Source organism: Molothrus aeneus, chromosome 24 (genome assembly GCF_037042795.1).
Source record: "Molothrus aeneus isolate 106 chromosome 24, BPBGC_Maene_1.0, whole genome shotgun sequence".
In the NCBI taxonomy this organism is placed as follows: Eukaryota; Metazoa; Chordata; class Aves; order Passeriformes; family Icteridae; genus Molothrus; species Molothrus aeneus.
Window position 1 is genome coordinate 6,723,280 of NC_089669.1, and position 25,823 is coordinate 6,749,102.

General features: G+C 55.3%; 1 protein-coding gene across 1 annotated transcript; it reads left to right on the forward strand.

Moving 5' to 3' along the window:
- Positions 1-1,536: 1,536 nt before the first annotated feature.
- Positions 1,537-25,823, forward strand: ADORA1 (adenosine A1 receptor). The gene is made up of 3 exons (XM_066565259.1): positions 1,537-1,720; positions 2,226-2,608; positions 24,855-25,823. Exons 2-3 carry the CDS (start codon positions 2,268-2,270, stop codon positions 25,489-25,491), a joined length of 978 nt encoding a protein of 325 aa, XP_066421356.1. The 5' UTR covers positions 1,537-1,720; positions 2,226-2,267; the 3' UTR covers positions 25,492-25,823.

Consider the following 25,823-nt stretch of genomic DNA (forward strand, 5'->3'; position numbering starts at 1 on the left):
ACCTGCTGGCTTTCCTGCCCTGCTCCCAGCCAGAGGTTGATTGCAAGGACGCTCCTCCTGGGAAGGTGGTGGGCGAGGGGTTTTGGGCTCTCTGGGAATGCCCTTTTCACTCTCAGTAGCCCATCCTGAGCACCCCCATGTCACCCCCTACCTCTGGATTTATGCTCAGCCATAGGGGGCATCACTTTCCCCTGCAGTGGAGGAGGTATGAGGAGATGCTGCAGGATGCCAACACTCCATAAATAGTGCTGTGTTTACAGGAGCCCACGAGCCTCGGTTTATTTTTCTCTCTGCACAGCAAACAGATCATTCAGACCAATCTGAGCTCACCTCGCCCTGCTGCTGGCACAGCCCAGTGCCCAGAGGTGGCACAATGCCACAGTCCCCAGACAGCCCTGGGACCCCCAGCTCTTTGCTGGCCACTTGCCCAAGGAGGAGAGCAGGCACCCCATGGGACAGCAGCTGATGGAAAATCAGCCCTGGATTGGGATGGTCCCACAGCTGATCCCATCCTGCTGTGGGGTGGGCAGGCTCTGATGAAAAGAGGGATGAGGGGTAGCCACAAGGGGCAGATCCAAGGGTTGGGACATCTGTCACGAGGCAGAGCAGAGCAGGGGACAACTCCAGCCCGAGTCTCACTAGAGGAGGGAGAAAGGACTGGGAGAGGTGCAGATGGGGGTCGGGAGAGTCCCCTTGTCCCACGTCTGAGGTCCTGTTCCTTGCAGCATTTGGATAAACCAGCCGCACTCCTGGGAAGTGATTTATGTAAGATGAGCTTTGCAGGTGCCTGGTGCACATCCGGAGGTCCCTGGAGGGATTGGGGGGTTCAATCCATCAGTGAGATTGAGCCCCCAGACCCGTTTTGTCTGTTCTGCCTGGCCCGGAGAGGGGAATTGGGGGGTGACCATATTCCAGCAGCAGTTCGGGGCCCCCATTTCTCCAGACGCCGTGTGTGGACAGAGCCTTCCTCTGCCCCGGGGACGCAGCCCCTCCGCAGCCCGGCGGTGCAGTTCGGAGGATGAAGAGCGCTCTCGGGGTTTCACCCCCGCCCACCCCAGCAGTGATTTTGGGTAAGGCAGTGCCAGCCACAGCCCAGGTGAGCACCAGAGCTCCTTGAGGCCGTTCGGGTCTGACTTGGGGTCCCGACGCCGTCCCGGGGCACAGTCCCGAACAGCGCTGCCCGTGCCCGGGCCGGGCCGGGTCCTCGCCCACCCCAGCTCAGGCTCTGCCTCCCCTCCCCGTCCCGATCCTCTGCTCACACCCGACCTCAAAAACCGGTTTTAGCGTTAAATCCGGAGCCCGACTGGTGGCGGCAGCGTTGGGGCTGGGACTGGCTCGGCTGCTCCCCCCGCTGCCGCCTCTCCCCGCTCCGCCCGGTCCCGCCGCCTCCGCCCGGCCCCCGCGCACCCCCCCCCCCCCCGGTCCTTCCCGGTGCCGCGGCGAGCCCCGAATCGGGTCAGTCGCTCTTTAAAGGCTGGAAGGCGGCACCATGTGATGCTTCGGCTCCGGCGGGGAGGGGGCAGCGCCTGCGGGAGCCGAGCGGTGTCGGGCACCGGGGACCGAGCGCAGCCCCGGCGGCCGCGGCCAGCCCCGGTCCCCGGCGGCCGCAGGGTCCCCCCGGCCGCCCCCGGCATGAGCCCCGCCTTGCCCTGCGGGGGGACAGCGCTGGCTCTCTGTGGGTGAGAGCACCCCAAAACAAGCCCTGGATTTGCAGGACAAGGTGAGAGGGGTCGGCTGCCGGGACTCGGGACTCGGGTGGCTACAGGAAGCAGCGCAGAGCAGGGAGGGGATCCAGGGATCAGAGACAGAGGGAGCCCCGAAAGGCTCCGACAGCGGCCCCCGGGGCGGCCCCAGGGGCGCGGGGCTCTGCCGCTCTCCCGGGACTGACCGGCGGCTCCCGCTCCCTCTTCACCGCCGGGAGCGGTCGCGCTGCGGGATGGAGATGGGTGCGGGATGTGCGGGACGGAGAAGAGTGCGGGACGGAGAAGGGCGAGTGATCGAGATGGGTGCGGGATGGAGGTGGGTGCGGGACGGAGATGGGTGCGGGATGGAGGTGGGCGCGGGGTGGGTGCAGGATGAGCTCGGGGCGGGGGCGGGGGGGCCCGGAGTCCCGGGGGACGGCACAGACAGGAGAGGAGTTTTTCCCACCCCCTCGCACAGGCTCCATCCCGCTCGCAGCTCTGGCAGCGATGCCACTCTCTCACCGTCTCCCTGTGCGTTTGCAGGTGACCGAGGACCCCCACGGGAGCGGGGCGGACCGGAGCATCATGGCACACCCCATCTCAGCCTTCCAGGCTGCCTACATCTCCATCGAAGTGCTCATCGCTTTGGTGTCCGTGCCGGGCAATATCCTGGTCATCTGGGCTGTGAAGATGAACCAGGCGCTGCGGGATGCCACCTTCTGCTTCATCGTCTCGCTGGCAGTGGCAGACGTGGCCGTGGGGGCTCTGGTCATCCCCCTGGCCATCATCATCAACATCGGACCCCAGACGGAGTTTTACACCTGCCTCATGGTGGCCTGTCCCGTCCTCATCCTCACGGAGAGCTCCATCCTGGCGCTTCTGGCCATCGCCGTGGATCGGTACCTGCGGGTGAAGATCCCTGTCAGGTAGGAAAAGGCGTCGGAACCACGTCTGCTGTGGAGGTTAAAAGGGACTGAGGAAACCCCAAATTCTTGTAGAAACACTGGGAGAAAGGACTCCACGCTGCCATCCCAGACACATCTGGCTGCAGCAGAAACTGGGGCAGGCTGGGTAGGGGGGTGTGTGTGTGGGGGGGGTGTCCTGTAGCCTCCAGCAGCTTCTTTTGGGGGCTCAGGGGGTGCTGGGTGTGCAGGCAGAGATCACACTGTGGCAGCTAGCTGGCAGTGAGGAACAGCCATGGGATGCCCATGGCCAGGACAAAGTGTGACCCCACACATGGGACAGCCCCAGCCGGGTGCTCCGGGAGGAAAGCAGGTGACAGCTTTGCCTTTCACCCCAGCTCTTCCCTTGCCATGGGGAGCACGGGGGTGGCTTGCTGTGGGACACAGCTTTGACAGTTTGAAGAACCAGAGGTGACAGCCTGGCACGCTTCATGGGGCAGCCTCACCCAGGAGAGATCCCAGCTATGGAGTGCCCCACAAATTACTCCTTTCCCCCTTTTGCCCCTTCTGTATCTGTTGCCATTCCAAGCCCAGAGCAAGTGCCTCGTGGTGTAAAGGAGGGAGACACTTTATTTGAGCACTTTGTTCGAACTCTGACACTCCAGGAGGAGATAGTTAACCCTTTATGCCCCACTCCCTTCCCATGGTGGGGCCATGCTGGTTTGGGGAAGCATTTCTGGGGTGCCACGGTGGCTGTGAGTAGGCCTAGAAGGGGACAGGACACCCGAGCTCGGTGTCCCCGAGCAGAGCCAGGCTCAGCCCCTCAGTGTGAGTCCCCCTCACTCTGTGGGGATGCCTTTGCCAGCCTCATCTGCCCTGCAAGGCTCCGGATGTGGGAGCATTGCTGGAAAACAGCCCAGGCCAGCTGAGCACTCGTGTCCCCCCCATTACCCCTCAGCAGTTGAGGCAGTTGGCTGGAGGGGTCCCAGACCCTCCATCAGCACAAACACCCCAGAAAGGCACCCCTTGTGTTGGTGCTGCCCAGACCCCAGCAGGTGTAGGACCCTTCCTGGGGCAGGGAGACAGGGACAGGAGGCACCCCAGGTGTTGGGGATCACCTGACTGCTCTGGAGTGCTCAGTGCTCCCAGATGCACGGGGTCAGGCCAGAGACGTGCTCCTTTGGGCTTTTGCTGCAGCCACCACCAGCAGAGGTGGAGAGGAGGAGTGTAAGACAGAGGAGGGGGCCCAGGATAAATCCACAATCCCAGCCCACCCCCTCCCTGCCACACATGATTTTCACAGACTGTTCCTGACTTCCTCCCTAGGTGTGATTTTCCCAGTCACTGTCTCCCAGCCCGCCGGTGGCGCCAGAGTGATTCCCACCCTGTCACTGCTCTTGGAGCTTTTTTGGGCTTCGCACATCCCCTGCCTGTGGGGAAGGCTCTGCTGTGGGAGTTCTGCGGCTCCACAGGAGCAGCACAGCCTGTCAGGCATTTTCCTAACAAACCAGTCCATTTTTAACTCCTTGTCTGCCTCTGAGCATCAGATGGGCCTTTCAGGGGAGATTCCTGCCCTGATCCCAAAAGCTTTCCTGGGAGCAATATTAATATTAATATTATGCTGTACACAGTTTGGGTGGGTTTTTCTTATGAAATTTCTACCCTGAATTTTGTGATCCCATTGTGTGCCCAAGCACTCAGCAGCAAGAGATTTTCCTTTGTCTTTTCAGAGCCTATTTTAATATTGAAAAGCTTTGTAACCTCATCAACTTAATAGATGCACTCAAGTGTCTCAGAGATCTTTCCCAACCTTAAAAAGATCCTACAGCTTCATGAATTCCTGGCAGTTGGCACATGTGGAGATTTTAGGAGATGTAGTGCCCTGTAGATAGCACGCAGGACAGGAAACACCACTAAGGAATATTTTCTGAGTCTGAAATACCTCAAGTTTCTCCCAGTCTGTTGGAGGATGCTAAGGATGACAGGGATGGCATTTTTGCAGTGCTCATGGCTCTTGTGGTGTCATTCCTGACTGTGACACTGAACCCAGCAATGGCAAAGTGAGAGCCCCGAGCACCTGGAGGACTCAGGGCCCTGGGGAAACACGTGAGGCCACTGTGCTGGGAGAGCTCTGGGAGAGCTCCAAGCATCCCTGGAGGGCTGCAGGCAATGATGGCAGCCAGACCTGAGCAGAGATTTGCAGGCAGGGGTGGGGAGTATCTGCCTCAGGCTTATCCCTACGGCAGCCCCTCCAGCCCAGGCATGGACAGTGTGCTCGCTGCAGCCCATTCCTGTGCCAACAGGACTCCTCAGACAAGCCTGGCACAGGCTGGATCCTCACCAGTGTGACCTGCACGAGGCTGAGGGGGTCTCGGGGGCATCCCAAACATTCCAGCCCTGCCCCTCATCCACAGGCAGCCCTGGTGCTGCCGAGGCTCAGGGAGAGGGAATGCATTTCACAGAGCCACAGCATCCCTGGGAGGTTTGTTTGTGAAAGGACCTTACCCTGCCAGGGGCTGGGACACCTTCTACTACCCCAGGGTGCTCCAAGCCCCTTCCAGCCTGGCCTTGGGCTCTTTCAGGGATGGGGCAGCCACAGCTGCTCTGGGCAACCTGTGCCTTCCTCACAGGGAAGAATGGCAGGGAGTGGGGAACATGGTGCATGGCAGCTGGTTCCAGCTCCAGGCTCCCCGTGGACACCCCAGTCCTTGGACTGCGAGTTTGGGAACTTGGTGTTCCCAGGGGTGGATATCTCCTGGAAGAAATGGTGCCTTGAGACATTTGGGGTGTCTCTACATAGCAGTGGGAGATGTCAAAGCAGCATCCAAAGCTGCATTGCTCCAGTGGCCACTTCCCATGGACACAGAAGCACAGAGGGATGTGGGCCACCCCTGCAAAGCAGATTTTATCAGATGGAGATGGGTCTTGCTTGGATTTGAGTTGGCACGTCCTGGTCTTCCTTCTTCACCCAGCGTGGTCAAGGGACTGGGATATCCCACCAAACCCTCTCCATTTGCCCCTGGGGATGATCCCTCCTGGCTGCTGGGCCCTGAGGGATGCTTCCTCCCCCCTCAGGGGCCTTGCCTTGACTTTGGAAGGATGCAGGAGCATCAGTTGGGCTGAGCAGGCTAGAGCAGAGGGTCCCCCACTTCCCAGCCCCCACAGGAACAGCTGGAAACCACCTAAAATAGATTTGCTGGTGGAAAACTCCCCCTCCCCTCTCACATCCTTCCTCCCTGCCCGGCAGCCAGGCAGGACCCCCAGCCTGTGATCCCCCCGTCCGGGCACAGCGGGGTCCCTGAGCCCAGCCCAAACTTCCCTCTCACAGCCGTGCTTGGGGAGAATGAAAGGAGTTCAAAGGGAGGGGAAGCACCAGCTGGGGGTGTCTGGCAGGAACCGGCCCCTCGGCATCCCGGGGCAGGCAGGATGCTGGAGGAGACGGGGCTGCAGGAATGTTTTGGGGGGATGCAGCTCCTTCAGCGCCAGCCTCTGCTGCCCTGGGGGCCCTGTCTCTGCTCTGTGTTTTGGGCCTTTTGGACAGGGCCATAGCAAAAGGAGCTGCTGTCCTTGGGATGTGCCAAACCACCCATTGGCTGGGGATTCTGAATGTGTGGATGCAACCCAAGCCTATCTTGAAACGTCCCTGAGGGTCCTCACCTTGTGCCCTCACCCCAAACGCTTTGAAATGTCTCAGGAAGGAAAAACCTGCAGGAATCTGATATTTGCAGGAGCCCTCGTGTTGGAGTCTCTCTGTCCACAGCCAGGACCTCCTCCCTCTGTGCCTGGGCCTCAGCATTGGGGTCTCCTCCTAGCCCTGCCCTTCCCAGCCTGCAGCATCCCAAGGAACATCCCACCAGGGAGAGCTGCCTTTGGTGCTGCTGAAGGTTTGGAATGCGCCCCTGTGAGGCTGCAGAGCCATGGAAGTTAGGTCAGAATGGTTGGAACTCCCTAGGAAATGGGGGCCAGGAGGCTGGAGCACAGCAGGGGAAGAGCTCAGGGTAAAATCAGTGTCAGGAGGTGGCTCTGTGGACAGAACTGGCATTGTCTGGTGGTTCAAGAGTGCCTGTCTGGAATGAGATAAAACAGCTCAGATGGCAGGAACATCCCTCAGCCCTGGAGTGCAGTGCCTGCAAGGCAGGAAGTGAGGGAGATGTGCAGGGGACCTGTGAGCTCCTGGATGGACATGGAGGGGGAAGCTTCCCCCTGGACTCGCTGTTTCCAGGCTCTTGCCCGAGCTCAGGCTCTTCCTGGGATTGTAGTGCTCTTTCTCCTTCTCTCCAGTCCTGCCAAGGGCCACAGGCATGGGGCCAGCTAGGACTAGGTCATGGTAAGCCTGGGAAGTCTTTTTGCCCTCAGCCAGCTGAGTGCTGGAGCAGGACACATCTGAGGGGCTTTTCCCCAATGCAGGGTGCCCAGAGAAGCTGTGGGGTGGCTGCACCACCCCTGGAAGTGTCCAAGGTCAAGCTGGATGGGGCTTGGAGCAACCTAGGATAGTCAAAGGTGTCCCTGCCCATGAGTGGAACAAGATGGGCTTTAAGGTCTCTTCCATCCAAACCATTCCATCACCAAGGGTTCATGGAGGGGAGTGATGGGCACCTGCTGCCATGGGATGGGTGAGGAGGAGAACACTGGGATGCAAATTCCCAGCTCCCAAAACATCAAAGGGCCCATGGGACATCTTTCCAACACTCTCAACACTTAGTGCCAGGAAACCTTCCTGTCCAGCCAGGCCAGTGAACAAGCCAAACCACAGCCCTTCCAAGGCCTGTTTTACATTCAGAGGAATTTCAAAAGCATCCAGGTGACTCAGAGCTCTCACCCTGGAGCTCATCTATTTTCTTTCACCCTCCACTAGTCAATGAAAAGATGCCATCCATCCATACAGGCCCAGCCCCCGAGAAAGCACATTTCATTTCCAAGGAGAATACTTCCATTTTCCCTAACCTGGAGGAATTTTGGGGACTGTAGGTCTTTGCAGCCTCTTTTGTTTCTTTCCTTGCTGCCCTCCTCCAGGTATATTTTTAGCAAGTGAGAGTGATCTGTAGAGACCTTCATTCCATGGAACAGGCAGCTCTGAACCAAGGATGGAGATTAAAATGCAGGAATTACAGTCCAGGGAGGTTTCTGCAGACTCGAGGCTGTTTCCAAGCCACAGTTTCCAGCACACTGCACCAGCTCAGCATGTGGGTGCTACATCAGAGCCAGCATTTCCCACCGAGCTCTGCTCCAGCCAGATCTGGCTGCAGGGACGAGCTGTGCCAGGGCAGCACCAGGAGATCAATTCCAGTATCACCAAAATCCCAGAGCCCTTGAGATGGGCAGGGATTTACCAGCAGGTTATGTTGGTTTGAGATCCTGGTAAAGACCTGTAAATACCCAGGTGAGCTGGTTTTCAGCCCTTCTCTCTGATCCACAGAATAATTTTCAGCCATGAACAGGCTAAGTCAGGGATCAAAGCCATGAGGGCTCTTCCCTCAGTGAGGGGATGCCTGGATTAGGCTCACTGGGAGCTCACACAGCTGCTGCAGCAGTGCCACGAGATCTTGGCTGGCAGACGCAAAATCAGGTCACTCCCAAAAGCTCCAGACACTGTCGTGAGTCTGCAGGGAGACAAGTGGGGCTGTCTACAGCATTCCCAGCTCCTGGAATGGCAGGAAAAATCCTGGGGCTTGGGGATGTCAGCTGGGGATGCAGTGAGGGGCTGAGTGTGGGATGCTCCATGGCCAGTAGAGCAGAGGGAAGGGGAGGAGAGCCCTGAATCCTGTGAGGGGATGCTCAGAGCCTGATATTCAGAGTTATTCACAAATTCTCTGAATCAAAAGGGCAAAGGAAGTGAATGGCCTCAAGAGATGCTGTGTGAGCTCCCTGAGCAGCAGGACCCTGTCCCCTCCTGGTCCTTGTGTCTCCCAGGAGGGCGAGGTGTGGTCCCTGTGCCGGGTAATCGCTCTGACCCCAATAGCAGTGTCACATCTGTCCCTTCACAGAGCTCACATCTGCCAGGGCTGTGCTGCAGGGCCATGAATGAAAACCTACTCCTTCCTGGTGCTGCACCCCAAACCCCTGCTCTGGGAATGTTTTTATTGGGCTTTTTACCTATTTCTGTTGATTTTCAGGGTAAGGAATTGACCCTTAGCAATGTCTCGCCAGTAAATCTGAGGGCGTGTTCCTGGCAAGGGCACATCTGCAGATGGGGAAACTGAGGCACTGAGCTGCACCATGGCTGGCTCAGGGTGATCTCACAGGTGAGGGATGGAGGCTGGAACAGGGAAGGTGTGGAAGCTGAGATTTCTGGGACAACATGGCCTCTCTGTTCCTGCACTGGAGTGCTGCCATGACTGTGCCCAGGGCTCTTGAGCCGGGATCCAGTCCCAGCCCTGCTGGTCCCTGCAGGAGTAACCCCATGAAATTAAATTGTTTCTTTTTCACAGCCCAGGGGGCACCACAGCATGGGTTTGTAGCCTTATGTGGTATTAAAGCAGATTGAATGTGTCTTCAATGGGCCAGGTTGGCTCAACCGTAGGACAGGACAAGGAGCAATGGGTTCAAACTGAAAAACCAGAAATTTCGGTTCAATACTGGGAAGGAATTCTTCCCTGTCAGGGTGGTGAGGCCCTGGCACAGGGTGCCCAGAGCAGCTGTGGCTGCCCCATCCCTGGAAGTGTCCAAGGCCAGGTTGGACAGGGCTTGGAGCAACCTGGGCCAGTGGAAGGTACCCCTGCCATGGCAGGCATGGGGCTGGATGAGATTTAAGGTCTCTTCCCACCCAAACCACTCTGGGTTTCTGGGATTCTGTGGCTCCCCATGAACTCGTCCTACAGGGAGCAGACACCAGACCAGGTGGGGATGTGTGGATGGAACCCAGCAAGGCTCTGGTACCTCCATGGCCATGGTTCAGGTGTGGTACCACCAATCCAAGAGGATCTACTCTACCAAGCTGGTGGGACACAGCCAGACTGTGTTCCCTCATCCTGTGGCAGCAGGGAGGGTCCACGAGCAGAAAGTGAGGAGCATCCACAGCCAGGACCACTCAGGCAAGGTGGGACAGGCAGCAGGGCCCTCACTGGAGCTGAGACGCTCCTGTGTCCGGGGCACAGGCCTGTGGATGAGTGGCAGGGCCCCAGAACTGCCTGGGAACACCCAGACACGCTGTCACACTTCCAGGAGATGGGTGACATCTGGCATTTCCCTTTCCTGGAGTGGCTGGGCTGTGTCCCAGGGCACTGGGCTGGTGGAGGTGACAGTGATGTCCCTCGGGGCTGCGTGTCTGAGGGCCTGTGCAGCTGCTGGCACAGAGACAAGGCACACACCCCGGCAAGGAGGCTCTGCCAAAGCCAAAGCTGCTGATTCAGCTGCCCTGGGCCTGCAGGCTGGGTGTGGGGCTGAGTCAGGCCCAGCTCACCGGGCTCTGGGCTGAGCTGGCTCAGGGAGTCAGGAGCCCTTTGATGGGGTCCCGGGTCTTCCCCCACCCCCGGGATGTAGGAATGTGACTCCATCCAGAGGAGGGGCCATTATCACCTGACATTCACCAGGCCAGTCTCATCTCTGGTTTCACCTTCGCCAGAGCCGGTGACAGGGCAGGAATAAATGACTCACAGGGGTTGTAGAGAAGCTCAGACATCACTCTGGGATGCAGGCTGGGAGTGCAGAGGGGCTCAGATGCTCCTCTTGACCTGGAGCCTTCCCCACTGAGCAGCTCTGAGCTCTGGGCTGGTCTCTGTGCCCTTGCCCAGCCCTTGGCACAGGCATGTGGCCTCTGTCTTGCTCTTGTTGGACATCTCCCATGTGGCCACCAACAGCCAAAGCACCTTCAGCTCCTTCTACACCCCTAGGTCAATCACACCAGGGTTTTTTAGTCCATTTGTGGTGTCAGAATAAGCTTAACTGTGTTGTAAAAGGGCCAGATTGGCTCTGTTGACCAGGAAGGGGATTTTGGCCATGAGACATCTGGGACAAAGCCCACCAGCCTCCACTTCCAAACTCGGATCTGGAGGAAGCCTTGTGAGGCCAGACCCAATGAAATCTCCTGTCTGGCACACCTCAGAGCAGCTTGTACCCAACACCAGCCACCGCTGGCCGTGGGGATCTGCTCTGAGGGGACCTTTCTGGGTGGCCTGGGACGTGCAGGCCCATGGGTGTCCAAGGCAGAACAGGCAGGGCTGGACAGAGGATCAGGGATGGGCACAATGGAGCTCCTGCATCCCAATGACTGTGCTTGAAATCAGCCTGACAGCAGGGAATGGCTCATCCAAGGGTCACAGTGCTGCACTGGCAGGTCTGTGTCCTGGGGTGGAGGCAGGGGGGAGAGAAAGGTCATAGCAACACAAAGAAGGATGGAAAAAAAGAGGAAAATATGTGGGAGGTACCACAGTGAAAGAACCTGAGAGGTGAGTTTCATTGTGACACACACCAGAGTCATTTCAGACTGGACAGGAACTGATGGGCTGGAAGAAAATCTCTGTCTGGAAGGACAGGGAAAAGCCCTGAAGGATCTTGCCCATAGGGGTGTGAGGAGAACCCAGACACAGCTTGGGGAGGGTTGTGGTCTCTGCAGACAGCAGGACATGGAGCATGGAGGGGACCACAGGAGCAAGAGATTTCTGGGAGGGATGGGGACAGCTTGAGAGGCTCATCCCCTTGGGGACAGCAGTAGTGTCTCAGCATGGGGAAATGACAGCCAGCACAGCTGAGCTGACAGGAACAGCATTAGATTGTCCTGGAGACAAATGGATGATTTTTCACAGGAATCCTCCCAAAGCAGCAGGGATGGACACAGCAGCAGAGCCCCTGCTGGAGGAGTGTCCCAAGGGGCTGGTCCTTTTGGGACACCTCTCACCCAAGGTGACCTGAACTGTCAAGGCCGTGGAATAGGAAAGGTGCTGTCCCAGAGGCTGCCTGGGCTCTAGCAGGGAGTTGCTGCTCTGGAAGTGCAGCCATCCAGCTGCTGGGGCTGGCTCCTGCATGGGATGCCCAGTGGCAAGAAAGAACAATTGATGCTCTCTCAGGCAGCCACAAAAAGCCCACAGTGGCAGCAGGCTGGCTTGCAGCATAGCAATGAGCTGAGCACACAGGCAGTCCCACTGCACCTCTGGCCCTGCATGGAGATGCTGTTCCCAAGGGTGGCTGGATGGGCAGGGCAGGGGGAAGGGGAGACAGCACTGGTGATGCCACCAGTGAGAGAGGATGAAGTAACCCTGAAAGACTGAGATCCTTCTCCTCACAGACTCCTTTGGGCTGAGGGCTGGTGGGCAATGGGGACAAATAGAGGAGGAAGGGCTGCATTTGGTGATGTAGGGAGGAGCAGAGCAGGATCAGACACTGGAAAGATTTGGAGCATCTGAGTTTGCCCTTCTCTGCCCTGTGGGACCCAACACCTCCCCTGTGCACCCTCACCCTCCCTCTCAGTGCATTTCCCATTGTTCCCTCATCCCTTCCTTGCTTGGGCTTTGCCCCACAGAACTGAGCAGGCAACTCTGACCAGCAGCTGTCCCAGTCTTGGGCAGTTTGGTTGGGTTTTTGTCAGGTACCAAAGCCTCTGATCACAAAAAAGAGCTGGAGGAGGACAAGAGATTTCTTCCCCAGCCTCTTTCCTGTGTGTCCCTCGCCAGCCTCCCTCTGTGCTATCCCTGGTCCTCTTGCACACAGATCCCAGGTACCAGCCAAGCCCAGCAGGACTGTGGGGACACAGAAGTGACATCCCCCTGTCCCACCCCCTGCCTGGGGTGGCAATATCACCTCTCCATCATTCCTCTAAGGAAGGCACAGAAGGCTGGGACGTTGCTGCCATGACAGTATATCCACCTTCTCCAGGCCATTTCTCTCTCTGCAGCCAGAGATGGGGATGATTTTCTTTGGCCTCCTTCAAAGAAGGGAAGTGCCAGCTCCTGGCACCAGGGATGTTTTCTCATTCAGATTGGTCCATCTTGGCAGATCACAGCTCCCCTCTGCGACTCAGTCTCCCCATCTGTTCACAGAGAGAGTGATGCTCTCTCTGACAGCAGCGAGGGGCTGATGCTGAGAAATGCTTTCTCAGACATGCCAGAATTAGCACAGTCCTACAGATTAAATTATTCCTCTTTTTTTTTCTGCTCTGGTAACAACACTCAGTGCCTTTACCCATGGAATACACAAATGAAACACTCATTTCTCTCAGTGTGAAGGCTCCATTCTCCACTGAGTGCTCCCGACTGGGAGAGGCAAGGGCTCATCCTGGGTCCAGATGGACTTGGCAAAGCCTGAGCAGAGCCAGCATGGGTGCAGCTCAGATGGGTCTAATCTTAGGGAGCTCATTCCCCACATTCAGCACTGCTGGGACACAGGTTCTTTATGAGCTCAGTGAGGTTTGTCTGCTCTAAGGAGCTGAAAGTGCTCCAATAGCAGAAAACCTGGAATCCCAGAATCCAGGAGATGCTGCAGTCAAATTTTCTTGGGTTGAGGATGGAGCAGTCAGTGACACCCCTTTTCTCCAGGGGATGATGGAATCCTAGAATGGTTTGGATTGTAAGGGTCCTTAAAGATTGTTCCACCCTCTGTGTGACCCATAAATGAGGGGGTCTTGTGGGGATCCTCCACATTCCAGCCCTGCTCCCCACCCACAGGCAGCCCTGGCTCTGCTGAGGCTCAGGGAGAGGGAAATGCATTTCCTAAAGTGCCAGAACCCCCAGGCAGGTTTGGGTGGGAAGGGACCTCAAAGCTCACCCAGTCCCACTCTGTGCCATGACACCTTCCACTATCCCAGGTTGCTCCAAGTCCCATCCAACCTCTGTCTTGGACACTTAGAGGCATGGGGCAGCCACAGCTTCTCTGGGCAACCTGTGCCAGGGGATCCCCACCCTCCCAGGGAATAATTCTTTCCCAGTATTCTATCTAGCCCTGTCCTCTGGCAGTGAGAAGCCATTCTGCTTTGTCCTGTCCCTCCATCCCTTGTCCCAAGTCCCTCTTCGGTTGTCTTAGGGTCTCTTTAGGCACTGGAAGGGGCTCTAAATTCTCCCCAGAGCTTTTTCCTCTCCAGGTGAGCACCCCCAGCCCTCCCAGCCTGGCTCCAGAGCAGAGGACTCCAGCCCTTGGGGCATATCCATGACCTCCATCCTGCCTGGTCCATGTGTCCCTCACCTCCATGAGCCAGCCAGGCTGCCTTGGCAGCCTCTGGCTGTGTCTGCCCATTGTTCCTTGCTGGAATTAAGACCAGAGTAATTAGGAACATGCAGAGGCTGTAATTTAGGCCCAGCTGAGACATTTCACTGCAATACCTGATCTTGGGTCTCAGATCTCTCCACCGTCCTGATGGAAATACTGAGCTGCTTCCCCCCAGGGAACAAGGCCCCTCAGTTTTCTTCCAAGTGAATAAATAATCTTTTAATCTAAATGAGAAAACAGAGTGCAAATAAACTTCAGGTTTGCTTTGCATTTGCACTTTTTATTTGTTTTCCTGTTTTCTCAGAGGTGAGGGAACATTTAATTGTGGTGTTAACTGGAGTCTTCACTTCCAAATTGGTATTTCATTTGACTGACTGAGATATGGATTCACTGTTCAGACTCATTCCAGGATAAACAACTCAATGGCTTTACACTCATGTCCTCTGCTTGTTACTTCTTCCATCTTTATGGTGTGTGGAGGGGGTAATTACACAGGTTTTACTTAAACTTTGTGGGGAGTTGTGTTTGGACAGAAGTTGGAAGCCGACTGTAGCCCAAATTGGTACCTCCAAAATTATTTCCCCCAGCTGAACTACATATAACCAACTCATTTAAAAAACCTTAAATGAATCCAGCTGCTTTTGCATTTGAAATTGATCTTTTAATCAGGGGAAATATGCATTGGACAGAAGGTGCTGGACTGGTTGTTTTGGGTTACTGTGTCCTCTGAGGTTTAGAAACAGTAGATCTCATCAGCACTGCTAATTCTCCTCCAGGCATTGGGTGGAGAAAACAACCTCCCTCGCTTTGGGAACCTCCAGCCAATTTTTCAGTCTTGAATGTCCTAATCTTTGAACTGGGCTAAGTGCAAGAAAGGAAATGTTCCCTTTGCAGTGACAAATTCTGCTATGAGGATCCTGATCCAGTAACAAGTTGCAGCCTAAGGAAATCAGGAGTTTAGTTGTTGACTGCAAAATCAGGAGTCAGGTTAGCAAGGGAAGTGTAAAACTCAAGAAATTAAAAGGCAGCCAATACCAATCTCTTGTTCCAACTGTAATTTAGGATATATCTTTTTTTCTGATGAGTCCTTCTGCACTGGAGAGATAAAGACCCACCTAAGCCTTGCTCTGAGGCTTTCTTGGTGCCTTTCTTAATCGAGATTCTATCTCCAGTTTCCTGCCTCCCATTTATCTGGGAAGCAGATCTCAATGTCCTGTTGAATGCAAATACAACCACAACAGCAGCTCTCAAGACCCCCCTCATTTCCCTTCTCCTTGGGATCCCTGATCTGCTCCTATCTTTTAATGGCTTTTGATGCTTTCCAGCCCCCCCTGGCTGGAGCCCTCCCCTGGAGACCCAGCTCCCTTTGTGTGGCAGTGGTGGTGACAAGCAGAGAAGGGGCTGGCACTGGGCACTTCCCCAGCTGGCACCTCCCTCCCAGCACAGCCTTTTCCCTCAGCAGCTCAGTGTTTTGTGGGATGGACTCTGAGCCACAGAGCCCTTGGGAGCCCAGTCATATCAGGTACTTTATATCTGCTGTCCCATTTCCATTTCCCAGAGCCACATTTGTTGCATTTGGCATTTAAAGCGGGTTTTAGAGCTACTTTCTTTCTTCGTCCTCCCCTCTTCCCCCTCCCTTCTAAATTTTGAGGGCTGACTTTCAGAGGCCTCGTTTCAAAGAGTTTCTTTTGCATAAAGAATCAAAATATGCAATGCATAGAAAAATCAAGTGCAATACAAGCAATAATTAAAAACCCACTGCTTTTATCCAGCCAAGCCCTGGATTTGCACTGAAGATTGGCAAAAACTGCCTTTTATCCCTTCTCCTTTGTACTCAGGGAATGCCTCACCCTCACTTATCCAATCACACAGAGACTCTGCTGAGTTGGGTCTGGACAATCAGTTCCTCACTGGTTGCTGTGGCAGGGGCAGGGCTGTTGTGTGGCACCCCTGGAGGTGGCCAAATGCACAGGGAGGTGGCCCAGCACAGCAAGGGAAGATGACCTGAGACTCCTGGCCAAGTTGATATCCTACCACAGCCCTGGGTGAGAAACAGCTCCAGCACTGTCATAGAATCATGGAATGGTTTAGATGGGAAGGGGCCCAAAAGCTCATCCTGCTCCATCCCCTGCCATGGGCAGGGACACCTTCCCCAGACCAGGATGCTCCAAGCCCTGTCCAGCCTGGCCAGAGAGAGATCACATGGGGATGAGTGGCTGCACCTGAAATTGTCTTCTGCTGGAGGTGGGGTTGCTCCCACAGCACATGGGGGCTCATCCCTGTGATGATGCAGTTGTGTGGGAGCCACCCTCCAAGGCAATGCTCACACAACAAATCCCTATTTTTGACAACAAAACTGTTTAGACACTAAAAATGTCCAGGAAATATATTGCACAGGGGCAGCACCAGAGACAAGCCTGTGGTGCTCATCAGATTGTCCTGCAGCTTTCACAACCTCACCCCATCTCTTGGGGACCAAGCTGTCCTTCTCTGTGTGTCCTCATTCCTAAATTCCTGGGTCTATAAAAGAATCTCAGCTTCTGCTTCTTCTTCTTTTTTTTTTTTAAAGCACCATTTCTCACACTTTGCTTTGCTCGAAATCTTGTTGCCTGAAAGCAGCAGCCAAAAGACAAGAACATCACATTTTTTCAGAGAACATCACCAGTTCTGAGATTCTGCAGGTCGTTTCATGATTTTGCAGCCATTGCCAAGAGTGTTAAATCACTTCCCTCCCTTCCCTCCCTCCCTCCCTCCCTCCCTCCCTCCCTCCCTCCCTCCCTCCCTCCCTCCCTCAGGGTCCTGGAGGAAGAAGCCAGAGGTTCAGAAAATTCAGGGGTCCTGGAGGGCCCTGGCCACACATGGTAGAGCTGGGAGGGAGCCCCAGAGCTGCCTGGGTGCAAAACTCTGGCTCAGTGGGACTCGTGCCCCACTGACCAAGGCCATTGGGTGCACCCTCACACTGTCACATGGCAGCAGGAGGGTGATACATCCAGAGCAGGGCCACTCCTCAGCACCCTTGGAAGGACTTGGTGCTGCCCATGGCACCAGGGGTCTCACAGCTCCTGTTTTGGGCATGAAGGGTCTGCCTGGGGTTGGAGGGTGGTGCTCACTCACAGACACAAATGAAATTGTCATTTCCCTCGGGCATTGGATGGCCTGGGCATCCCAGCTCCCTGCTTAACCTCCACAAACACATTTGGGATGAGGGGCTGAGCATGGGGTGAGTGGTCCTTGCTGAGAATCTGCTTGTGCGGTGACAGAGTCCACATCAGGCTGCAGCCTCAGGCTGAAAACCAAGCTCAGTTTGGAAACAATATTAGTTTTCTGAGCAGAAAGGATTGATATTGGCTGCTGGGGTGAGGGGTGCTCTGGAGGATGTAGGAAAACCCTCTCTGAGCAGAGGGGATGACCAGCCCTCCTTCACCTTCCTTGGACAGCAGCCGCATCTCCTCCACACCAGGGCAGAACCTGAAGGAAGGATGCTTCAGTGTGAGCTCTCTGTGCTTTCCATCCTCCCTCCCAGAGATCCCCAGCCCTCCTGTGCTCCCCCTTCCCCTGCAGCCCCTGGTCACAGTGGGAGCCACAGGGATACCCCAGGGGAGCTGTGGGTGCTGCTCTGCTCTGGGTGGAACGCTGTGGTTGCTCACCCCACACCTCTGAGCTGAGCACAGCTGGGCAGGGGATCTGAGAGCAGCTCTGCAGTTCCTGGAAGCCTGAGCTTTGTTCCCAAGGCTGTGACTCATTGCCAGAGCTGGGGCAGTGCAGCAGCACAGACACCCAGGGGAGGCTGGATCCAGCTCCAGCAGGGCTGGGAGCAGTCCTGGAGGGGCTGTGGGGAGCCCAGCCAGCCTGCTGGGATGTTGTGGCTGTTCCCAGGGACCAGAGGTGTGATAGGATAAATCTCCTTGGCTCTGCAGGAAAAGACGTGATCCTGTCACTGGAACCTGAAATAGGGCAGGTTTAGCTCAGAACCAGATGGGCACTGTGGGGTGTGTGGGGATATGGGGGAGCAGGGAAACCTCCTGGGGCTCTGGGTGATGCCCACACAGGAGGTGCCAAGCTCAGGCTGGGCTGATCTCTGGCGTGTGCTGTGCTTTGAGGTTTGGTCCTACTGAGACTGGTGGCATCGGGGGAGTGGCAGAGTTGGGGGGACGTGGCTCTGTGTTGATACAGGCTGGAGCTGGGGGGTCACCTTTTCCCACACCCCTAACCACCATCTGGGTGGGCATCCCCGATGGGCCCTCATTTTGGTACTGCCAGTCTGGGCTGAAGATAACCTGGCATGGCCAGGCCGCCCCATGGAGGCCTCATTCCCACTTCCAACCATTTCAGCACATAAAGCTGTTTTCTACCTTATCTCCTCAGCTTCTTGTGGGGATGTTTGTGTCCCTGGGGCTGCTTTTGGATGTGCTCACATCCCTCTACAGTCCTCAAGGATTCCAGGATTCCTCCAAGGTCCTGAGAGCTGTGTCAGGGCAGGCTGAGCCCACATCAAGATTGAACTGACACCAAGGCAGCACCATTTCCCCAATCCCTGTTTGGAGCCCAGGACATGTTCCAGGTCTCTCCACAACATTCTCTGACAAGTTCAAAGCACGAAATCCCCTTTTTGTGTTGTTCTCTTGCCATTTGCTGGAACTGTGACAAGTTCCAGCTTCTTCCACCACTGAATGAAGCCCTCACCAAAGTCCTGGGGGCTCCATGTTTCCGTGTGTGGGGACCAATCAATTTTGCAGCATGAATTTGTTCTCCTCAGCCTCATAATGACCCTCACCCACATCCATTAGAGAATTACTGGCTATTAGAAGTGATTGCAAACATCCAGAGGTCTTGCCAGACGCTTTGCCTGGCTGGAGTTCTTTGTGCTTTGCAGGCACTCATTGCAGAATGATTCCTACACTGAATCACCTTTTAGGGATGGTAAAACCAAACCCTGAACACGGATGGACCAGGATGGTCAGCAGTGGGATGCACACATCCACCCTTTCCCCTGCCTTTCTCCTGGTGGCTCTGGGGGAGGTTTGCATCAAGAAGCCTCCTGGTGTGGAACCATCTCCTCCTGCTGCAGTGGAGGAAACCCAAAGTGTTTTGGGAGCAGAGATCCTCAAAGACACTTCTCATGCCCAGGTGGTCTCTGGGGAGGCAGGAGTGGCTGCAGCTCCAGGTCACCACGTGTGGGCTGAGCTGCCAGTTTAGGATGGTGTCAGCTGCTCCCAGAGCTGGGCCAAGCAGAAAAGACACCATACAGTGAGAAAATCCTTCCCTGTCTCTCAGTGGGGGAGTCCTAGCTGGGCTTGGGTGCCCTGCAGGGCCAAGTAACAGCCAAGAGTGCTCCAGTGACAGCCACAACCTCTGGAATCACAGCTCAGAGCACACAGGGACAGAGGTGTGGGTGGGAGGACCCAGCAACTGTGGGGAACATCCATCCCTGGACTCCTTCTCACCTTTGGACCTCCTGTGCCCTCCTCTCCTTGCAGCACATGGCCCCGGGAGCACCAGGCCCCCTGGGCTGTCCCAATGCCAGCCCCAGACTGGGACAGCTGGTGGAAATGGGAGCAGGGCAGCCCTGACCTGGGCTCAGTGGTTGCCAGAGAGGTTCCAGGTACAGGTTTGGGATGCAGCCCCACCCATGTTAGTGGTTGGTAAAAGGTTCCTGTTGCCATTGCTGCCTCTCCTGCCCTGGGAACCTCCAAAAGTGACACCTGTAGGAAAGTGATCATTGTCCTCATCCAACTGTCCCTCAGCCCAAGCACACAGACATGGGTGAGGCACCAGGGAGAGATTTTCCTCTTTTCCTCCTCATCTCCTTTTAAATCAGGTCCCCAGGGCAGAGACTGAGGCCAGGATTCCATGTCCTGACCCCCTGGCTGTGCCCTCCCACCGTGTTTCCCACTCCCTCTTGTCCCAGGGAGCTGCTGGCACTTCTCAGATTTCTCCCACAGCTCAAATCTCTTGCAGACCAACCAGCCAGAGGTGCTGGGAAGGGAAACACACAGGGTGCTCCAGGTCCGTTTGGAGCAGGGACACCTTCTCCAGGAAGTGGGAAGGGGCTCTGTGGTTGGATGAAGGTGTCAGGCTGGAAATGTTGTGCTTATGGAGACTGCTGGGCTACTTTGGTACAAGACAGGGGCTCCAGCACCAACAAACACCAATGTCCTTGCTGCATGTCCTTCTGGCTTGTCTGAAAGACCAGACCATTTTCTATGCCTTTACTTGCCACCTGGGTTTTAACAAACAATCAGTCTGGGATTTGGGGATCAGGACAGTCCCCCATGTATCCTAAGGCAGTGCTGACAGGACCAGTCTCTCCATTCCAAGCATTTGTAGGAGCAAGCTGTAATATCCATCCAAATACCAGCTTTGACTGATATCGGTTGACCTCTATCCCTCCCAAGGCCACCACTAACATGGTGAGACACCCACCTGTGGCCACAAACCCACATTTGCTACCATTCTGTGGTTCCATGAGGAAGGAACCAACCTTTCCCTTCCAAGATCATAGTGACAAGGGCTCTACGATCAGAGTTCTTTCTGCACCACTTCCCACTTTGTGTGAGTACCCAGGGACCCCCTTGTCCCAGCCCTGAGCTGTGGCTGACCTCACCCTTGCAGAACCCAGACACCACTTTGCATTTCTCAGGCTCTCATTCCAGAGCAGTGCTCCAAAAATGCAAAAGCAAAGCTTTGAACACCAACAATCTGAGTTTTCCCACCCAGCAGCCTCCAGGACACTGAAAGATCTGAAGGGAAGATACAGCCAGGAGAAAGGAGCAGGAATCCAAATCTTCTGAGATCAAAGCACTTTTGTCTAGAGACCTTCAATTAGATCAGGACATGGTCTGGCTGCTTTTTCTTGCTGTGTTCATCGTGCAGATGAGCTTCATGTCAGCTTGGCCTCCTTTCTCCCTGCCACATTGGCTCCAGATTCTTTTCATTAGTAATGGTCTGTCTTCATTAGTGAATTAATTTCCCAGGAATTGCACTGCAATAAACTCTCCAGAGCAAAGACCAGCAAAGCCACATCTTGGCACTGGCTGGACAACAGCAAGTGTTTTGTGGACAGGAAAACTAATCACAGAACTGCTAAAAACCTTCACATTTTATTCAAACCAGGCCTAGAGCCTTTGAATCTTTTTCAAACAAAACAAGAGATGTTTGGTGAGTGTTGGGTTTGGATTTATCTCTGGGTTGGGATGTTGGAAATGAGCCCTCATCTCTCTCTTGGGGAAAGACCCCAAGGCAAAGGTGAAATCCATGAAAGCAAAGAATGCTCTGTTCTCCAGGTGAATGCTCTGTTCTCCAGGTGCTTTCAGACATGCCCTAATATCTGAAATGGTCACAGGGCCTTTGCCTACCCAGGGCTGGGCACCTCCAGAGCAGAGCCTGGGCTGAGCTGGGCTCCCTGGGCTGCAGCAGAGAGGGTTGCAGAGGTCTGGACACATCAAGATGTGGCAGAAGAAGTTGAATTTAGTCTGGGAATGAAGACCAAAGGGAAAGGAGGGTGGATGGTGTCTTCAGAATGATGGCCAGGGGGCTATTACAAAGGTCTGGAGGGACAGGACAAGGGGGGAATGGCTTCCCACTGCTGGAAGGCGGGGTTAGATGGGATATTGGGAAGGAATTGTTCCCTCCGAGGGTGGTGAGGCCCTGACACAGGGTGCAGAGAGAAGCTGTGGCTGCTCCATGGCTGGAAGTGTCCAAGGCCAGGCTGGACATTGGGGCTTGGAGCAACCTGGGATAATGGAAGGTGTCCTGGCCCATGGCAGGGGTGGGAAGGAGATGGGATTTAAATCCCTTCCCTATCAAACCATTCTAGGATCCTATGATCTTCATGAGAAAAAGAGTCTCAGTGTCTGCTCCATCCTCAGCCTCTCCTGGAGACAGCATCCTGCCCTGGAGAGCTGCTCCCTGTCTCCCTGCCAGCTCTGTGCAGCCCCTGGGGACAATTTGTTGGCCTCTGCGTCCACCCATCACCTATTCCCTTCCCCTGGGGAGCAAACAGCTCTATCAATAATTGCCTTTTTGCCTCTTGGCATTATCTTCCAAACCCTCAAAGGCAATTTTGTTCCACACCACAGTTCCTGCCCATCCCTTCTCATGATGAGTCTGGATGGTCATGGGTCCTTTCTCCTCGACTTTGCATCCAAGAGGGTTTGGGTCAATGCCCATCCCTGTGGGGATGGGATGATGCAAAAACCACCACTCAGGGAGAGCAAGGGGAACATCTACCAATTATAGTCAGGCTCAAACCCCCAGGGGAAAAGGAAACAAACCCAAAGTGGATGAGGATGGGGGTAATGATTACCATGGATGTTTTAGTCACAGCTGTTAATAAAAATAACAGCAGTAATAAAATTGCAATGATGCTGGTAATCGCTCTGGTGCTGATGAGAATAATAAGATTATTTATTAACTATGAGCCATTATCAGCATTTTCTAGTGCTTCTGCCTCCCATACCATCCCAAACTCCAGCCCTATCATATTAATGCAAAATGAGACAAATGAGAAAATATTTTCTTTATGGCACAACCAAGAATAATGCTCGGAACAGCAAGGTCAGTCCCTGTCCCTCTGCTAACTGTCCTCTCACCATGTGGCAGGGGTTGAGAATTAGGTAGGATCTTGCATTTCCACCCTTTACAGAATCACAGAATCAATTAGGTTGGAAAAGGCCTCTGAGACCATCAATTCCAACCTGTAACCTATCCCCACCTCATCATCCAGCCCAGAGCACTCAGGCATTCCTTGGACACCTCCAAGGAAAATAGAGTGTAAAAGGAATTGAAGTTGGACTTTGGACCAGCTGAGCCCCATGAGAGCTCCATGAGAGCTCCAGTGGATGGATGGGCCTGGTGAGCTGGAGGGAGGAACCTGGGACAATTTTACAGCTTTTGTCATTCTCCATGTGGGGCTGATGGAGACAGTGGACACAGGTCCCTGGAAGCACATTTCCTGCAGCTGCCTCTGCCCTTGGCTTGTTGCTTGAAGAAGAAAATATGGCTGTTTTCTATGGGTTTTTGGTTCACCCACTTTTCTGTGACCATGTCACACACAGGCTGGAGGAGGATGTCCCGGCTTCCCCTAGCTGCTTCTGCAGGTGCACCCTCAAACCTTGTGGGGCAAAGGGAAGGCAGGAGCTGGGAGAGGCAGGTCCTGCTCCCAGGCAGTGTCAGAGCAGTCACTGCAGCACAGGGTGAAGATGGATATGCACCATGGCAGAGAGATGGACATGCAGGGAGGAGGGATGGATATGGACCATGGGAAGAGAGGGGTGTGCAGTGAGGAAAGATGGACCCCGTGTCTGGGTGGTGGCTGCCAGCCCTGGGACCATATTTGGGGGCCGTGGTGACACCGCTGCTGCTCAGCAGCTTTGTCTCTTGGGCAATGGCTGCCACACAGCTCTGCAGGTCAGGGAGCACCCCGAGTGGGAGCATGTCCAGTAGAAGACCCCAGAAACCCCCAGGAGTGAGAAATGGGGCACAGCTTGCAGGGGTTGCAAAGAGGGAAGGAGCTGGGGCAGGGGGTGTTGCTGCTGTTTCTGGTGTCACTCCCCAAGCTGTTCAAGCCTGGCGAGGTGGCAGTGGGGTGTCAGAGCTGGAGGGCACATCAGCCCCCCGCCAAGGACCTGCAACCAGACATGGGGTGCAGGGGTCAGCACACAGCCCCACTCCCAGAGGGAGTCTCTGGCATCCCTCCGCCACCCCCTGCTCCCTTGGACCCTCCTTGCCATTCCCTTCACTTGACCCCCAGTGCTGGTTCTTTCCCACCACCCCTTGCCCTCCCTGTGCCCCAGCTGTCCCTGCCCTGAGCCTTTCTCAGGGTCTCCTGCCCTCTCTCCTCCCCACAAGGAATAAATCACCCTCCAAAGCCAGCCTTGGCTCTCAGCGGAAACAGCTGCCCATACTGTCACCTCTTTCCCATGGGACCTGGCTGCCACCAGGATGTTGTGAAGCTTTTCCCAGGGCACAGGAGGTTCCTTCAGGAAAGCTGAAGGGGACCAATGGCTCTGGACCCTCTGGACTCACAGGGACTGAAGTCCTCTCCTCCAGCCTGTGCCACTCCAAGCACCCACCTTGATGCCTTGCCCATGAGAGGGGTCTTGAGAAGGGAGAGTGGGTTTGGGTCCTTGGCTGTATAAAAAAGGCCCAAAATGATCAATTTCCATCACAGGTAAAGGCTGCAGACCTGCAGTGGAGAGCTCTGAGCAGCAGGATTGGGAAACCAGGTTTGCCAGCCACCTCCACATGGTCCCCATGGTTGGGTTAACACCAGCAGCACTGAGAGACCCAGCAAACAGTCAGGAAAACATTCTTTATTCAATCCCCTTTGGTGGAAAGCAATAACTCTTGGGCTAAGAATCTTCTCAGCCTCCAAAGAAAAGCTTTCTGGAGAGCCAGGGGAAAAATCAATCCAGCAGACTGCACTTCCCGCTTGCAGAGCTCTGGAGAGATGAGCCCAGCCCTGGTGGCTCCCCAGGGGCATCAGGGAGGGAGCAGAGCCTAGCCAGAACACAGCTCTCCTCCTCCTCCTGCCCCTGGCATCAGCCCATCAAGAAAGAGTGTTTTGTCAATCCAAGCGCATTAGGAGAGGAACAGGCTGTGCCCAAAGCTTCCCCAGGGGTCCATTAGCACCTGCAGATCCTTCCTCCACCCAGCACATCCCAGGGGATGCTTTTGCTGGCCATTTCCTCCCCAGGCACAGGGCAGTTGTCTGGGACAGTGAGCTGGTGGGGTTGGTGCGCGGCAGGAGGAGAGGGCGACCTCCTGCTCTGGGTGCAGGTGCTTGGACGGGAGCTGGGCATATGAGCATATGAAATCCCTCCAAATCATGAGGGTTGGACACTCAGGCCCATTCCAGGTGCTAATGCATTCCCTGGCTTGACATCATCCCCCGGAGCTCATGGACTGTGCCTGGGGTCTCTGCCATCCCAGGACACAGGCAGGGAAACCAATCTGTGAACACAATTTTCAGAACAGGCTGTTAGCCACTTCCAGGGGAGGGAAGGAGGAGCATCCTCCTACCTCAGCACGGGCACTGCCACCCCACCACTACCACTCCACCTGGAGCTACACAACCCCCAAGCAGAGCATCCTGCCCATGTCTAACTCCTTCCTGTGGCTGTTGTCTCTCCCACAGGTACAAGAGCGTGGTGACACCACGGCGGGCAGCCGTGGCCATCGCCTGCTGTTGGATAGTCTCTTTTCTGGTGGGACTTACTCCCATGTTTGGGTGGAACAACCTCAACAAGATGCGAAGGACTCAGGAGCTGAACAGCAGCCACACGGAGTTTGTCATCACGTGCCAGTTTGAGACAGTCATCAGCATGGAGTACATGGTGTACTTCAACTTCTTCGTCTGGGTCCTGCCGCCCCTGCTGCTGATGCTGCTCATCTACCTGGAGGTCTTCAACCTAATCCGCAAGCAGCTCAACAAGAAGGTGTGTTCCAGCTCCAACGACCCCCAGAAGTACTATGGCAAGGAGCTGAAGATCGCCAAGTCCTTGGCGCTGGTTCTTTTCCTGTTTGCGCTCAGCTGGCTGCCTCTGCACGTCCTCAACTGCATCACCCTGTTCTGCCCGTCCTGCCAGACCCCGCACATCCTCACCTACATCGCCATCTTCCTCACCCATGGCAACTCGGCCATGAACCCCATTGTCTACGCCTTCCGCATCAAGAAGTTCCGGACAGCCTTCCTGCAGATCTGGAACCAGTACTTCTGCTGCAAAACCAACAAAAACGCCACCAGCACCACCACAGCCGAGACAGGCAACTAGGAACTGGGAGAGGGCAGGGAGGGGCATCTGTGCCCACCCAGTCCCACCTGGACGCTGTTCCTGCTGTCTCAGGAAGGGGTAGCAAGGACCCGATGGCTTCTGAGTTCAGCAGCCCCCTGCAGTCCCTACAGCCACCCCAGGGGGTTATTTATTCACAAGCATTGTACTGTTTGGATATTGTAGCCTGCACTGTTCCTTTCTGGTTTAGGATTTTTTCTCCCTGATTGTTTTTGTTTTTCATTTTTTTAAGCATTGCCAAGTATTTAAGGAGAAATTGTACAGACAAATACGCAATTTATCTTCATGCAAATAAAGTCCAGTGATCCAAACCA

Bases quoted from the DNA above. Each gene is read 5' to 3' on its own strand.
- ADORA1 (XM_066565259.1), top strand. From the start codon at position 2,268: ATGGCACACCCCATCTCAGCCTTCCAGGCTGCCTACATCTCCATCGAA. The intron at 2,609-24,854 runs GTAGGAAAAGGC...TCTCTCCCACAG, and splicing joins CGGGTGAAGATCCCTGTCAG to GTACAAGAGCGTGGTGACAC.